General features: G+C 35.1%; 1 protein-coding gene and 1 long non-coding RNA gene across 3 annotated transcripts; both read right to left on the reverse strand.

Moving 5' to 3' along the window:
* LOC18429471 (MADS-box protein GGM13) lies at positions 1–5056 on the reverse strand. 2 transcript variants are annotated; one of them, XM_020664517.2, is made up of 8 exons: positions 4273–5056; positions 3951–4156; positions 1522–1600; positions 1012–1182; positions 804–845; positions 660–701; positions 335–525; positions 1–251 (listed from the first exon to the last, which is right to left on the reverse strand). In XM_020664517.2, coding segments are annotated over exons 1-8 (957 nt in total). In that variant the 5' UTR covers positions 4498–5056; the 3' UTR covers positions 1–250. The 2 variants fall into 2 exon arrangements, with proteins under 2 accessions (XP_020520176.2, XP_020520175.1); XM_020664516.2 differs by having other exon boundaries at positions 4379–4467.
* A 9075-nt stretch (positions 5057–14131) lies between these two features.
* LOC148782982 (uncharacterized) lies at positions 14132–15835 on the reverse strand. Its single transcript, XR_016052208.1, has 2 exons — positions 15572–15835; positions 14132–14483 (listed from the first exon to the last, which is right to left on the reverse strand). It is a non-coding gene; the product is annotated as an uncharacterized LOC148782982 (long non-coding RNA).
* Positions 15836–16971: the final 1136 nt, after the last annotated feature.

A 16971-nucleotide genomic window follows, 5' to 3' on the forward strand; every position in this document is an offset into this window, starting at 1 on the left:
GGCTTAAGAATATCACCTCTCTATTTTCCTTCCTTCTTTATAAATCATCCACTGACATCCTTTTTAAAGCGTATTTCATCAAATCACTCCATCCAGAGCATACTGTGATCCTACCTTTTGGAATTTCATCTAATTACATCAAAACACTCCATCAAGAGTATACTCTAATCCTACAATTTTGAATTTCATCAAATCACTCCATCAAGAGCATACTGTAGTCCTTCTTTTGTGTTCCTCACCTCCTCAAGCCTCTGGTTGCACATAATTCACATGATCAAAATGACATTATGCATTTGGGGATAGTAGGTTAGAGAGAGAGAGAGAGAGAGAGTACCATAAGTTCAAACCAAGGTGTTGGATGCAAGCCTCTTGCAAATTTGGCTGTGTGGGCTGCAAGCGAAATTCATGTTGGTGAGGAGTGAAATTGATTGGAATTTGTGATGATTCACCTCCATGTTCGTAGAAGCTCCCAAGCTGATGGAACAATGCCGGATAATGCTCCCTCCTTGCTTCATGCGCCCTTATCTATACAACACAATGTCATAGAAAACCCAAGATATAAATATAAAACAAAACAATAAACAATAAAAAACTCCTATTATTTATTGATCACTGCGACACCCCAACAGCTAAATCTAGGTTAAAGTTAGGGCAAATACAAGAGACGATATGTAGTTGTTCTCATCAACCAATTGGCGCCCCTGTTTCAAAAAATGAAAACCAAGTAAATATCCCATTTTTTTTTTTAAAAAAAAGGTTAAATTCCTACATTTTGCAAGATTGAGAATGATACTTATTCATACCTTTTTATGTTGGCTCTCCATTTGCTGCTTTAGTAGTTGTTTCTGTGAGACACCCACCATAAGAACCAAGTGTTCATTACAAAAAGAAACAAAGTATTCAATACACAAAATTACAAAAAATAACAAAGTATTCAATACACAGAACAGAAAAAACCATGGTAAATAAATCATAAGATGCATGAGGATAGAAAATTGGAAGAAATGTTACCCTTTCTGCACGAACTCTAGACAAGGAGCATTCAAGTTGTTCCTCTACTTGTTGTAACTGATCACTATCTAGGTTTGATAAGTCTTCAGCTCTTAGGGTCTTGAGGTTCGCCTCAAGCCTGTCATTCTCTAACTTTAATGCCCTCATGTCCCAACACATTCTCTGCAAGTTCTGAGGAGAGAAGAATTTGTTTTAAGGAATGTCTGGTTTCATGGGGGCAATGTATGGTTTTGTTACAAAACCTATGTGTATATATACAACTATTTCACTTTAGGAACAAAGAAGTCAAAATCATCCTTATCCATCGAATGTAAAATTTGATAGCTTGAACTGTGTCACATAGTTCAAGAAAATTATTTTAGACTTTGTGCTCAATCAAAGATACACTCCTAACGATCTGATTACACATCTAATGGTTAATAATGATTGTAACTCATATAAAAAAAAAATGATTTTATTATCTATATGTTTGTATAGTTATTAGTCATATTTTGGGGATGATTATAGTACCTCATCATTGTACACATTAGGGTACTCTGGGATATAAGAGCTTGACATTCCTTGGTACCTCTCTATGATGCTTGACATGCTGCAACATGGTCAAGAAATGTTCATAAGTTTGTGGCCATCTTCAAAATACTAAAATTAAAACCTCATAAATGGATTTGAGACTAAAATGTTACTTTCTTCTAAACAAATGTGATGCTGGACTTTGAAATTTATATTCATTACTCACACTATTCCCAAGATTTTTCACTGAGATATACTAAGGTTGGTCTTTTTCGATATACTGAACTTTAGCCATTTTATAGGAGTATAGTTCACTGCATAGATATTTAGACAACATGGTAAGTATGGGAGGAAAGTTATTTGTGTGCATCGCATGTTTACGTAACATCTTAGAGCATTCAGTAGCTAGTGAGAAAATTAAAGAGGAATCAATCTTTCATTTTTCCTTTCCAGTTTTTTACCTTTTTTCTTTGGGAATTTCACTGATCAGTGCCCAAAAGATTAGTTATTGTATCCTAAAGCTTTCCTGTAGTTACATGCATTTTAGCAAAATCATGCAGTACATATATATGAAAAAATTACTAAAACACCCCTAGGTTTGTATGTTCTCACAAAACGCTGCCGTTGAAAAGCCCCTTTTTCCCATTTCACCTAAGGACTTTTCAGCTATGTTTGTGATGAAAATGTGACTCTTAGAAAATTCAATATAAAAATTCATAATTCTCTCTCTTTCTAGGTTTTTCTCACTAAACCTGCATTTCATTCATGTTTATCTCTTCCTCTCTTAGAAAACATAAATGGGTTTGTTGGTTTCTATCTCTAAAACTCTCTCTATTTAAAAATATGAATAAGTTTGTTGGTTTCTCTCTCTCTAAAAGCATGACTAGATTTGTTCATTTGTTTCTAAAACTATAAATGAATTTGTTTGTTTCTCTCTTTCCCATTTTTTCACTCTAAATAGATCCTTAACCCATTGTGTCTGTAGAGAGAGAACTAACTAATGAATGAGAGCCAACGTATAGAATCCCTAATTACATATCTTAAAAGTTATAATTGACATAGTTGACAATAGTTTCTAATATGTATCAACATTAAAATATCATAGAATATATGAATATGAATGGGAATGTAGGCCTAGAGAGAGAGAAATGAGAAACGAGAGCGAGAAACAATGATATTTTTGTCATAACTAAAGCTAAAAAATACCCTGAGCATAAGTTAGAAAAAAAAAGTATGCTGGGGTAATGGGTGAGAGTTTTCAATAGGGGCATCATGAAGAGAACATCTAACCTTTGGGGGAGCCGGGGGGGGGGGGGGGGGGGGGGGGGGGGGGGGGTTGTGTGGTTTTAGTAAATTTCCTTTAATATTTTCACTAATGACGGTTAATGACACTTTAAAGTAAAGAAAGCATGGCCTTTATTTTTTTTTTTATCAATCGTAAATTGGATTTCATTTTTCCTATAAAATATGAACTAAAATCCATCAATGAGAATCATAAGAAGATGTGATTTAGTGCATTAAAGATGATTAATGGCTGAGATATCCATACTAGTTTGATCGCACAAATGAAAAATCAAAATTCCTACTCATTTTTCACTAGAAAATATTCCATAGTTTATATGAAAAATCATATATTTCTAGCAAATCTGAAGTGTGCATCGATTCTACTACAAACACACGTTTTGCTCTCAAACGGAACAATATTTAATGCCAATTAAATGGTTTGGGTTTGTTCTTTTACTTGAATTATGAAATGCTAGCAGCAAATTGTTAAAGAAAAGAAAATATTTACGGTGTAGATCTAGAACTCCAAGCCCGCGTAGTAACGGGTGCGGGCTTGGACTCACCAAACAATTCTCCTTCTAGATATCATGTATATTGATAGATTATCTAACAAATTTTCTTGATATTGTGTTCTTCCATTTGGGAACTTCTCTCGTCTTCTAGTGCAAACATCAAGCTAGTGATTTGTATAGAGAGCATAATATTGGATTTACACAGAAGAAAACCCTAGTTTTTTGTTCTAGGAGAATATATATGTGTGTGAGAGAGAGACCACATCTTAGACACCAATCAGCAGATGCAGATCTAACTTTCGATCGAACAAAAGCCAACTACTTTTCTTATGCCAAGTATGAAAATGTAGAGAAAAACTCAAAACACAGGGAACGAGGAAAATGAATAGAAACCAAAAGGACGGCAGTGAAGTTCTACGACATGGATCCAGCAAATAGAAACCATCCTTCATTTTCCACCAAAAATTTACACGTTCTTGTTGTAAAATCAACTGATAAGATTTTGGGACAGAAACTATATAAAGAACAGACAGAAATAAGATACATTACTCAATTAATAGACCAATTCTTTCGTAATAGCTAATTTCAACTGATGAAAATTAGTGGGTTGAGGTGAAAGGAAGGAACACTGACCTCGAAGGTGGGTTCGAGTACTCATACATCTTACCCGAGCTCGAGAATACGATTAGCCCAAGCTGAGCGTCACAAAGAATGGAGAGCTCATGCGCCTTCTTTAAAAGTCCAGTCCTTCGCTTTGAGAAGGTCACCTGTCTATTCGTTCGGTCCTCTATCCTCTTTATCTCTATCTTGCCTCTCCCCATTTCTTCTTTCTTACTTGCCTGCAAAAAAAATCAAAGAAGGAGAAGTGATCAGGCTATGGTGTTGCTTGGAACGGTGAAAACTTGAAGATGGGTTAGATGGAGTACAGGATTTAGAAGTTGGAGAGAGAACAGACCCGTGCAAGAGAAGTATGGGAAGCAAATGGTGGGGTTGCTATCAAATGGCCCTCTTCAGAGAGAGAGAGAGAGAGAGAGAGAGAGAGTGAGAGGAGAGGGAGAAACCTGGTATTGATCAGATGTATATGTATGAACTCTTCGTCAGATGATGTGTGCAGAGAGAGATTCTCTTCTGTACTTGATTCAAATGCTAGAGAGAGAGAGAGTGATTTGGAGAGAAACATACAAGGGACTCAAACGGTGCATGTATAATGTGCTTTTTGCATACAGAGAGAGAGAGAGAGAGAGAGAGATTGAATGTACTGGAGGGAGAAACATGCGCGGGGCTCAAATGGAGCACGAATAATGTGTTTTTTTTTTTCATGAGGAACTGCTGGACCAAATTAGCAACTACAGTGCGATGGGGACCCATTAGGTCCGTCCCCCAATCAAATATGGCCACCTCTTCAAACCATATTCCCTTCGCACCTATTTTCTTGCCCTCAACCATTTTACAATGTCGTTTGTGACGAAAATGCCCCTCAAAGACCAGAATCACTCTTTCTACCATGTAATCTCTCTCTATGAACGCTCTCAAATTCGCTTAGCTTTGGCCCAAGCCCTAGACCCATGTGAAGCAAAGCCTCATGCTAGCGCGTCGGTCAGATTTCAACCGCTTCGGTCGTATGCGGGTCTGTTTCGGGCTGATTCGCTCTAAACTTCGGTTTTTTTGACCTAAGCAAAGAAATATGACATATATATATATATATATATATACAAGTATTTTTTTATTTTTTTTATATTTTAATATTTAATTTATTTATATTTAATTTTTAAAAAAATCTTATGCCTTCCCCTAAATCGGTCAAAACATCGAGTAGCTTAATTTTTCTCACCAAACCCAAAAAAAAAAAAAAAAAACCTTCTAACCGAATGTGACAACATAGCTGTTTTCCCATCCAAATCCTGCGGCGCTTCCCTTAAGAAAATTTGCTTGGATGAACATGCAACCTTTGTAGGGAACAGAGATTGTTGGGTTCGATAGAGAAAGTTCATATTGGGTGATGGGGATGAACTTACAAAGTGGAGTGAGAGAGTGAAGAGAGCTGGAGAAGGTTCAATGGAGAGGAGGCTAGAGAGAGAGAGTGTGTGTTGGAGCGTAAAAGTAGGGCAATAGTCTTCTGCCTTCTAAACCTAGAAGCTAGAGAGATAAAAGACATATAGGGCAATAGTCTTCTGCCTTCTAAAGCTAGAAGCTTTCCTTTATTGAACCTGCTATTTTTTGAGGTTTTTCAACAGGGTTTAATGAGTGGCGGGGTGTGATTTTATTTTTTATTAGTAATTATTTCTGACCTGATATGAAGTGAAACATTGGTGATCATTAATTGAACTGTTGAAACAGTCATTTCTTAACATTGATGACGGTTTTGAGGCCAATTATTATAGTTCAAGGATGAAGTAGACTAAATGGAGGATATTAAGACTTCTTTCTTAAAAAAAAAAGCTGTATTATCTTCTAAACAATCAAAGTAAAGCAGTGTCATGTAGATTCAAAACTGGAAATCTTTCCTACAGCTTTAAAATATATTTTCATCGCTAATTATAAAATTTAAAGTTTAAAAAATAATGTAGATCGAGTAGACCTATGAAAATCTTGAAAATTGACTGTCAAAAAATGTAATACAAGATGCACTATTTCTAAAATTTAAAATTTATTTTTAACTCATGTCCATGCATCTTGAGGTTGAGATGGTCAATTTATGATGTTTGAGCATCAAAACAACCTCTTCTGGTGGAATTTTTGAGGTGGGCTCTAATTTGATTGTTAGAGCTTCATACTTATATAAACTTTTGTCATTGTAAAATACTAAACTCCAAAAATTGTACAAATCAAGCATAGCTATAAACAAGTGAAAATCTAAAAAATGAACGGTCTAAGATAATATGTAGCAAGATTAACTATGTTTAGGACTTGAAATGTCTTTTGTCCATATCCATATATCTTGATATCGAGATAATCAAGTGGATAGTTTTCCAATGTTAAAATAGTTTTTTTCGATGGATTTTTGAGGTGCACCTTATTCTACAATTTGAGGTGTCAACCTCTTAGTTACTAGGAGCGCCACTAAGTGTATGGTTCCAGCATCGGAATCCAGATCCCACGCTCCAAAGTAGGGATCTCAGCCATAGCCTTTTTTTCTTTTTTCTTTTTTTTGAGGGGGCTTGAACCTTTTTTTCAAGAATCTCAATCCTTATTCGTACATATCTGGATCCCCCTAATGAGTGAGCTGAATCCCTCTATTTATAGATCTTGATCGCTATCAAGTTGGGATCTCGATCCCCCGATTCAATCCCGATTTTATGGATCTCCATCTATGTCACGTGGTGATCCCAAATATCAAGAATTAAGGTATGTAGATTGTTATATATAAATTGTGGACTACAGAATGTTGGGAAGAGAGAACCCTTCATTGCGCAATTGGATCTAGTTTTTATGAGTATTAGGACTGTAGTCCTTTGTGTTTGTGAATCGAGGAACCCAATTTATATGGATAGAAGTCCCTAGGTATTTGAGGATACATATGCCATAAGAAGTGGGAAAAACAACCCTTATAAAATGGGATCAGGATGTCATGATTGTTGGGACCAAGTTCCTTTGTACATGGGATGCATCTCCGGGCTAGATACATTGCATAAATCTCGATCCTATACTACTAAAACTTTTGGCCTATGGTGTTTATTGGTTTTTTGTTTTGAGTAGAAAACTCTCGATTGGGTTTTTCAGACCCCATTTTCCATAGGTCTCTCCATACCTATTTTCTCCCAATTCACTCTTTCAATAGAAAGCATCTTGCAGGCCGCATCAAGTTCAATCTTTCTCTATAACCTCAGGTTTAGTGTGGTTTTTTCGGTTCCATGCCCCAATTGGAGCGATGTTGGAGAGGAAAATTAGAGATCGCAAGAAAGAGGGAGAGAGAAGATGGAGATGCAGATATAATGGAAATAAGGGCAAGGCATAGAGATGGATGAGTGGCAAGATATGAAGACATAGATTTCGTAATGAATCTATTTGAGATAATTTAAACGTGGCATCAATAGGTGATAAAATGAGAGAGAGTAGATTTAGGTGGGCTGGCCACGTATGGCGCCAATAAGTATAACACCTGTTAGAAAGTGCGAATTAGTTCAAGTAGAATGACTAAAAAGAGCAAGGGGTAAGCCCAAAAGGATGTAGTTGGAAGTAGTCCGAAAAGATATGGGGACTTTGTAGGGTTCTAGTGAACTCCTAGCTTGCGGAACCGGGAATCTCAAATGCCGGGATCCTACCCAAGATTGTGTACATGATTGGCTAAACACGATATAGATGAATATAACTATACATCAAGTGAGAGAAATAAATCAAACATAAAAAATATACCACAACAACACACGATTTACGTCGTTCACCCCGTAGGGCTACATCCACGGCCTCGGCAACTAGAAATCCATTATCACAATGAATATTACAGTTTTGGGTTATAACAGATAATACCTATCTTTAAACATCGGTAAAAAACCATCACCGATCTTCCTTTCTAAACCCGTTCTCCCGACCGAGCAACACCGTCGATCAACATCCTCTTTCTCACCGCAATACCACTACTGGAAAGATTATATCGAGAGCAACATAGAGATTTTTTTTCTCTAGAAGTGGAAGTTAACCAACTCAAAACTCATAGAAATACCGCATCCCTCTCTGAGGTCATGTCTCTCTCTTGGAGATCCATTCCCATAACCTCCAAATGGGTGACCTTCAAAACGATGGATATTATGTCCTCATTTACTCTCTTATAAAGATATCACTTTTTTGCTTTTCAATAAAGTCAAATTTCTAATTCACATAATATCCTAATCTTTAGAAGAAAATATGGGTACGGTAATTTAGCTATCACCAAACCCAACAAACTTATGACCTTCACTTAGGATGACCTTTAATAGAGCAGGAAAATCAAGATTTATGTAGCCGACTCTAATTAATTGAAAAAAATATAAAATGATGATAAAATTACCTTTTTAATGTAGGGAGGAGATTATGTAATTTTTGCCAAACGGTTATTTTGAGTTGAGAACACACAAGACTTTTGCAACCCGTTTGCTTTTATTTCCTTTCCTTCTTTTTCTTCTTTAAATGCAATTTGATGAGCTGGACTCCGCACTCTCATGCTTAGTTTCTCTCTGGTCAAAGTGTACAGCAGGTCACTGATCTCTCTCTCAATCTAGTTATGGTTCTGATTTTCAGGTACCTTTCGCTCTCTTCGCTCCGTGTGGAAAACTTCCTGGATTACGGGGGTGAGTTATATACATCGTGACCTTCCTAGAAATGTGTATTCTTCCGCTCGGAGTCTGCGTTGGATTAATGACCATGCCATTCGTTGTCTGATTTCTTCCCTTACCAGACCACCAGTGTTTCCAAACTCGGCTGGTCCAATTCGGAACCGGCCAATCAAACTGGAGTACTAGCTTATTTGTTTTTGGCCGGTTTTAATGCGTATTTAAAACATATATAAAACCTAAAAAAATAAAATATTTGTTCGTAATATGTATTTTTTTATCATTTTGGCCAAAATTGCACAGCGTTTTGGCATTAAATACTTATTTTCAAAATTTTCTATTTTTTTTAGAAAATTTTGAAAATATCCTTGGCACAAATAAATCTCTTTAAAAATCTATTTTTTTTCTCTGTTTAATCATATATTAAATATATTTTTTATAATTTTTTGATTTTTTTTTTAATACTTTTTGGACCCGCCGAAGTCTACTCCGTTAGGCCAGTTGAAGCGGTAGGTTTACCGGTTATTCGGACTCTTTCAGGGAGTTAGATTTTCAAACAACACTGCGTAGTGGTTTCCCCGGACGTTAGAAAAAAAAAAAAAAGCTTTTGTTTCACAGTGAAGAACTTATTATGGAACTAACATATCATCTTTAGAGAGACAACCTTGAATACAAACCGTCAAGCTCAGGCCTCTCTTAGTAAAAAATGATGCTGATTACGAGTCAGACATTCATTTATTGGCGAATTTGCATGATGCAGTTGAAGGAAACGTCTTAGCATGCGTGATTGCAGGGTGAGACTGATTTTTTGTCCTGCTCTTTCTCTCTCTGTCGGTGCTCTATTCCTCCTTACATCTCTTGTGCTCTCTCTCTCTCTCTTGCACACATATAAAAACACCGCAGATGTTAGAGAGGGAGATAAGGCCTCGGATGATGATACTGATATTAGTGGGAGTTCGTAAAAGATTAAAGATAATGAATAATCTCTTGTTAACAAAACGGCGGTGGAGGCATGCAACTCATAAAGCCAATGTGGAGAGTTATTTTAGGAAAAAAATTATGGAATTGATAGAGGGAAGGGGTTAGCATATGGTCAAAGCCCGTACAGGTAAAAATGTGGGCTTGGCAATAAATATGTTTTTTTAAAATATAATTTGATTCTAATTTTTAAAAAATATAGATCATGAATATGAAAAAATAAATAAAATTTGAAAATTAAAAATAACTATCATATTAAGAAAATATTTGGTTTGTGAGTTATAATTGTTTTTAGATGGACCACCTATTTGCATCTATCTTAAAAATTGTTGCTTCATACCTCTAGACCGCATATTGTAGAAATGTGGTCCAGCCCACATGAAACAATTGTTCTTGATATAGAGAATAGTTTAGTTGTATTTGTTAACATTAAAATAAATAAATAAGAATATACCTCAGGTGTGGAAAGGGACTTTTATCATGTAGGAAAATATTGTTGAGGAATATGAGAATATTTGTAAGTGATGTGGAGTATAGAAATTGACGTCTTAAAATTCAATTTCCTAAGCTATTAGAAAAGTTGAAATCCAAGAGTGAAGATTTAAGAAAGGGTAAGGTTTATATAAGGTTGGTGCTTTTAACAATTAAAGCGATGTGGTTCAACCGTAAGCAATCCTTATGATAGTATGCAAATCTATTTTTATATCTAATTGTGAGATTTAAACCTTAAAAAATAGTGCAGATCCAATTGATTTACAAGCACTTAGAAGTATTGGAAACAGTCCAAATAATATATTACAACATACAATATTTAAAATTTTTGTTTTTTTTCTTTCGACAATCATATATCTTGAGGTCGAGATGATCAATTCAAGAGTTTTTTAATGTCGAAATGGCCTTTTTGAGTGAGTTTTTGAAGATTGCCTTATTTCGATAGTGTAAGAATGACATCTTATATAAACGTTTTCCTGTCAGTATAGGAGGGAAGACATGGCATACTCAATGCCATTATAGTTGGCGCTCCGAAAAGTGGTAGATCAATATGTAAGATGCGTAAAGTTATTACAAACACACTGTTACTGCCCTAGAAATGAAGATAGGGTGCTGTGGGAGCCAAGTACAAGAGAAGTATTTACTGTGATTTACACATTGTAATAGCACAATGTTGAAATTACAATAAAAGAAAATGAGCAGAGAAGAGAGAGAGAAAGAGATCAACACGGTATGTGGTTCGGTAATAATGTCTATATCTATGGACGGTAAACCAGTCTTTCATTCATAGGGATTGCTCTCATTTACCAAATATTTATAGTTAAAATTTTTGTCTTTTGAAAATAGCTCTCAATACAAATGTAAGCCTACAAAATAGGAAATTTAATAGCTTGTAATCCACAAAATAAAAAACTTAATATTTGGTTGCTATAACCATCAACATTCCCCCTCAAATTAGCGGCTAGATATCAATGGAGCCCAACTTGAATAATATCTGATGGATTTTTTTTTTTTTTTTTTTGGCAATAGTTTAGGTAAACATGTCCGCAAATTGGTCTTTACTTTGAACATAAGGAGTACTAATAATTTTTTATTGAATATTTTCTCTCGCAAAGTGACAATCACTTCTATGTGCTTAGTTCTTTCATGAAAGACTAGATTGGAGGCTATATGCATAACTGTTTGATTATCACATAACATCTCCATTGGATTAGCCATTTGGAACCCATATTTTGCAGTAGTAATTTCAGCATATCAATTCACTTGTAGTTGCAACCATAGCCATTGTTAGGGCCTCTACTTCTACCGTTATCTTGATATTTTCTAGTTTCATACTTTCATTATTTGTAAGTAGGTTAGATTTCTCAATTCTTTCTTTTAGAGGTTTTGAAATCAAAGCTCATGATTTTCTTTCTAGTTTCCTCACATTGAATAGTAACACAAATATTGCTAAATGAGGCCAAATCCACAGTTATTAAGATTTGACTCTTGATGGATTCATATTTATTCTTTAGCCCAGCCAAAAATGGAAGTATTTTGTCTTGCGTAGTACATTTTTTGCAGGATTGGCAAATTAGTAGTTGTGGACAGTGTAGGAAAAAATAGGTGGTTCAAATTCTAAGCCGGTACTGGTTTCGACCAGTTTTGGTGAACCGAACAGGAATTTTTAAAAAATCAAAAAAATTATATAAATCTCATAAAAAAATAAGAGATTTTGTTTGTAATGCATTTTTTAATGTTTCCATCGTTTTAACAAAGATTGGAAATTGTTTTTAGCCATTAATATATCTTTTAAAAAAATTTTAAAAATACCCTTGGGCACAAATCGATTCTTTAGAATCCATTTTTTCAATAATTGTCAAATTCATTTGGATTTTATTTGCTTAATCATGCTTTAAATATATTTTTCATAGTTCATTAGATTTTTTTTGTATTTTTTTTTATTTTTTAACACTTTTTTGACAACCTGAGACATGCCTGATTAGGCCAGTTGAACCGCTTCTGCCCCCATGTCTGGCTAACAGTTTCGGTTTGATTTTTTGAACACCTGAGGGTGACTACATTCCCAACTCATCCTATATATTCTTGAGAGTGTCAAGATATTCAATAATTATTTTATTCCCTTGTTTGGATTGAGAAATCTCTTGTTTTAATTGGAAAATCCGAGCCACATTATTTTGTTGGCCATACATTTTCTCAACGGAGTTTCATAATTATTTTACATTCTTTCTGAAAGCTTAGGCCAAGTTTGGATTGTCAAAGAAAAAAATATTCACATTGAAAAACAGTGCAATTTTTTTCTCCTCAATTGAAAAACATTATCGTTTTATTTATTATGTTGGTAGATTGTTTGGATGTCTATTAAAATATGAGAAACAATTTTTATAAGAAAGACTTCTTATCAAAAGAACAAGTGGCATGACGCGGTCTACTCAATTAATGGGGAACGGTTTGCCGTGGGTGGTTTCAACTTCCGGGAGCAGATAAAAGTTCTTGATTTTTTATCGATTTGCCAGTCTTTGAAGGAAGCATGCCTGCCGTACCTCTACTATTTTAAAGAAATCAATAAGAAATCTCACACCCAATTTATACAATTTCAAAATTTAATTATATTGATTCCTCTCTCTCTAAATCTGCAGTTTATTCCTATAAATGTACAAGACACAGATAAAGAGAAGAACCCTAAGAATAACCCAAAAAGCAGGAGCAGGGAGAAGTTAATTAAATATAGAGAACTCTTAGCAAATGTTTTGAAGTGGTAAAACATCTCCCTCTACATACTCAGAAAACCACTCCATTAAATATAGAGAAACTGTATGTTACAAAGAAAAAGTCCACTCTCAAGACCTGAAGAATCACGGTTCTTAGAGATATTGAGCAAAAACACTGAATTTTTATTTCTAAAGAGAGTAAGAGAAGGGAATCTAGGAGTACAACCACTTTCTAGCAACCCGTCGAAATGCTAAGGAGAGCTCTGTGAAACGAAAAGGGAATCTAGGAGTACAACCGCTCTCTAGCAACCCCGTCGAAATGCTAAGGAGAGCTCTGTGACACGAAATGCTAGGGAGAGCTCTATGAAATTAGCGGCGTGGCTTTCTAGAGAGAGAAAGATGTAAAGGTTCATTTTTTAGAGAGAGAAAAAGTCGAGTTAGGGAGATGGGATCTGTATAGTTGAAGATGAGAGAAAGAAAGAGTAGTGAGAACTATTGGAGAGTGGGAGAGAAGCTTTTGTAAGTGCGACTCAGAGTGAGAAGGTTGGGGGAAAGGGGCAAAGAGGGAAGCGAAAAAAATTTATATAGTTGAATATGAGAGAAGAAAAGAGCTATGAGACATGCTTGAGAGTGGGAGAGAGGATGAGAGAAGTAGAGAGAATGATAGAAGGAAAGAACTGTGAAACCTGCTTTAGAGTGGAAGAGAGGCTTTTGTAAGTGCGACTCAGAGTAGGAAGGTTTGGGGGAAAGGCGTGAAGAGGGAAGCAAAAAAAAATTTGAGTTTAACTCAAATTTTTTTAACTCACGGTTTTTGGCAAATTTGGGTTCGCACCATAATCTATTTTGTTGGGAATAAAATGGGTTATCCAAATGGTTACAAGTTGTTATCTCAATCTTTTTTTCTTGTTATTTGAAAATATTGTAATTTTGGGTACATCCAAACTGGCCCTTAGGTTTCATGAAATTCAAGATCCGAGACATTATAAGATTATCATTGGATTGTCATTCCTCAAACGAAGGATCATTCTTGGTTAGAGCTTTTTTCTTTCTATTTATATATCAAAGTTTAGATTTTCAAAGAGAGAACGAGAGACAACTTTCGACCAAACAAGATAATTAATTCAATTCAAAGGAACATGAGTAAGTTTCATGCCGGAGTTCAGTTATGAATATGCCATTATAAAGAGATAATGGGAACCAGAAGACTTGACATGAGTAGTAGTAATGGCGATTTAAAGAATAGAAAATGCCTCAATCAGAACTTACCGAAAATCCTAATGGGCACAACAATTTCTCTCTAGAAGTCGCCAACGTGCATAGCTCAATATTGACCACATTGCGGGTGACTTAAATGCTCAATATTGCAGATTTTAGAAATAGATGACTCTTAGAGAAAACCGTGGCTGCAAAATAAGAAACTAATGCCCCACAAGTGCCTAAAAACAATTTATGCCAATGCACCACAACGAGCCAAAATCCCTTAGCTCAAAAGTCAAAACCCATTACAAAAAGAATAGCGTTTAATCAAAGAAACTATCATAGAGAGAGAAATGATGCTGCAAGGAAACTATCCGACTTTTGTCTCATCATTTCCTTCATGCTTGAAAATGCATAATGCGGAGGCCAAGTACTTAACCACGTTTATTTTTCACCTAAATTAAGCAGTTTCCATGCCGAGTTTGGAATGGAAAATGCAATCAAGAACTGAAGAACCGACTCTTGTTGTTAGTTCATCCACGCTGTAAAAAAACAAATGTTTGGAGATCAATGCGAGTAGATCTATCTTTGAAAACTAGAATATATTAACTGTAGTGATTTTGTGTATAGGTCTCAAGATTTCTGCTTTGATACTCTGTTAAAATTGCAATAAAAGAAATACGTAGTTCGGCCTTGATGCTTATGTCCATATAAGGTAAACTAGTCTTTCATTCATAGGATTACTCCGGTTTATCAGATATTTATAGAGTTACAATTATTGTCTTTTGAAAATAAATCTCATTACAAATGCAATCCCACAAAATAAAAAACTCAATATCTTATAATCCACAAATACACTATTACCGCCCTAGAAATGAAGATAGGGTGATATGGGAGCCAAGTACAAGAGAAGTATTTATAGTGATTTACACATTGTTATTCAATAATAGCAGAAGATTGCGTGAATCAAGTTTGGTGCTTATATTTGGATGCTCCCAGTCCCTAACAAGGTGAGACACTTCATTTTAAATGCTAAGTATGAAAAATCCACGGTTGTATTAATATTAAAAAACAGTATGAAAAATCCATTAATAATTGTTGTACTTAGGAAGAGGGGGAAAATACTCACTAATGTTTGTAGTTTATGTAAAGAGGCGGCAGAGCATGTCTTTCTACACTGTGAAATGCATGGTGTTGGGTAATGAGGGAACTTAGATGTGCAAGAAAGGGTGACCATGCAAACTTTGGCGTTGTTTACACAATGGAAATTGATAGGGGTGAGAGAAGGGGGAAGAATTTTATAAATAATTATTAAGGGGTAGTGGAAGTATGGGAGATTTGGAAAGAGCCAAATGGAAGATGTTTCAAGGATAAACATATGGAGCCAAATGAGCTCTATGAGAAAACTAGATTGGTATTTCAGTGAGTAGAAAGGACTTTTGAATGCACATAAATTAAATTACTTAATTATACAAAGGATGTGTTAAAGTGGGTTTGTGTGAGGTGAAGATATTAGATGTATCGAAGAAACTTGGAATTAGATGCATGCATTGAAAATACTAGATAAACTTAAAAGAGTAAAAAAAAAATGTAAAAGGGGGTTTTATGGGGAACCAGGATGGGACCATACCATTCCAGAACCGGGTCTGTCCCGACTAATTCCACATCCGAATCAGCAACTCAGGTCGAAAAACACTGAAGTTCGACGGCAGTCCGCTGGGCAATCCATGAAGAACTAGGCTCGGAGGCATACTGAGGGACCAATAATGGGATAACATTGATGACCTATCATGGTCCAGTGGGGATAGTATTTGCTAATGAACCTGAGCTAGTCATTGTTACAGGTTCTGAAGTTAGCAAGGTAAAGTCATAGCTAAGGGTTCATTAAATGGTGTGCAAGAACGATGGAAGTCCCTTAGGCTCTTCAATTAATATGGAAGGAGGTGAAGGATGCTGTTGCCAAAATGAATATAATATTTGAAAGCAAACGAATGAAACCAAAGGTGGGTGATCCGGCTCTTATCCATCACCGTCCATTTTTTTCATTTCTTGTTGTCCATAGGGTCATTTTCTATACTTCCCTTCGGTTGAGAGAATCCGCCGAGTACTGGAATTTTCTGTGTTTTTTTTTTGGGTAATTAGAATTTTCTCATCCTTATGCTATTCATGTAGGGTGCCCCTATAAATTTTATCTAGATGTACTTCCCATGCCCCTATAAATTTTATCTAGATGTACTTCCTATATTGGCAACTCTTGAAAATCTATTTTCCAAAAATGATATAGATCAACCAGATCTATAAACTACTATAGGAAAAATCGAATCGGATCAGTTAACTAGACATGGGCCCCGAAGCGGTTCAACTGGCCTAACCAGTAAACTGGCATGTTCAACCGTTCTAACCGGGCAAGTACCGAGCGGTCAAAAAATTGTTCAAAAAATAAAAAATACAAAAAATCTAATAAAAAATAATAAAATATATTTAACGAATGATTAAACAAGCCAAATCCAAATGAAGCTTAAAATTAATGAAAAAGATGGATTTTAAAGAATCAATTTATGCCCAAGGGTATTTTTAAATTTTTCAAAAAGAAGGAAAATATAAAAATAACTATTAAAAGCCAAAACAATTTCCAATCTATGCCATAATGATGAAAAATATTAAAAAATACATTACAAACAAAATATCTTATTTTTTGGGATTTTATATAAATTTTTTTTAATTTTTTTAAATACCCAGCCGATCACCAAAACCAGCCGAAACCGGAAACAGCCATCTAACTAGGCAGTTATTGGTTAGACCTCCCGATTTTTCCTTCAATGCTATAAACACTCGAAAATCTTGAAAATAGACAATTTAGATAACAATATTCATTATTTTTAGGACTTAAAGTTTTTTGTTTTTTTTTTTTTCTTCGTATCCATATATCTTGACATCAGGAGGTTTTTCAACATTGAAACACTTCAACACTTTCCTCCCTAAGATTTTTGAGGTGCACCTTAATTTAATAACACAAAATTATAGACTTTT

The sequence above is a fragment of the Amborella trichopoda genome, chromosome 3, assembly GCF_054954075.1.
Source record: "Amborella trichopoda isolate Santa Cruz 75 chromosome 3, AtrichopodaSantaCruz75HAP2 v2.0, whole genome shotgun sequence".
In the NCBI taxonomy this organism is placed as follows: domain Eukaryota; kingdom Viridiplantae; phylum Streptophyta; class Magnoliopsida; order Amborellales; family Amborellaceae; genus Amborella; species Amborella trichopoda.

What these genes read in the sequence shown, in the direction of transcription:
- LOC18429471 (XM_020664517.2), bottom strand. Translation starts at nt 4,497, where the DNA reads ATGTTTCTCTCCAAATCACTCTCTCTCTCTCTAGCATTTGAATCAAGT. An exon ending in CTAATGTGTACAATGATGAG is followed by an intron (nt 1,183 to 1,521) that starts GTACTATAATCA and finishes TTCTCTCCTCAG; the next exon opens with AACTTGCAGAGAATGTGTTG. An exon ending in ACAACTACATATCGTCTCTT is followed by an intron (nt 526 to 659) that starts GTATTTGCCCTA and finishes TGTGTTGTATAG; the next exon opens with ATAAGGGCGCATGAAGCAAG.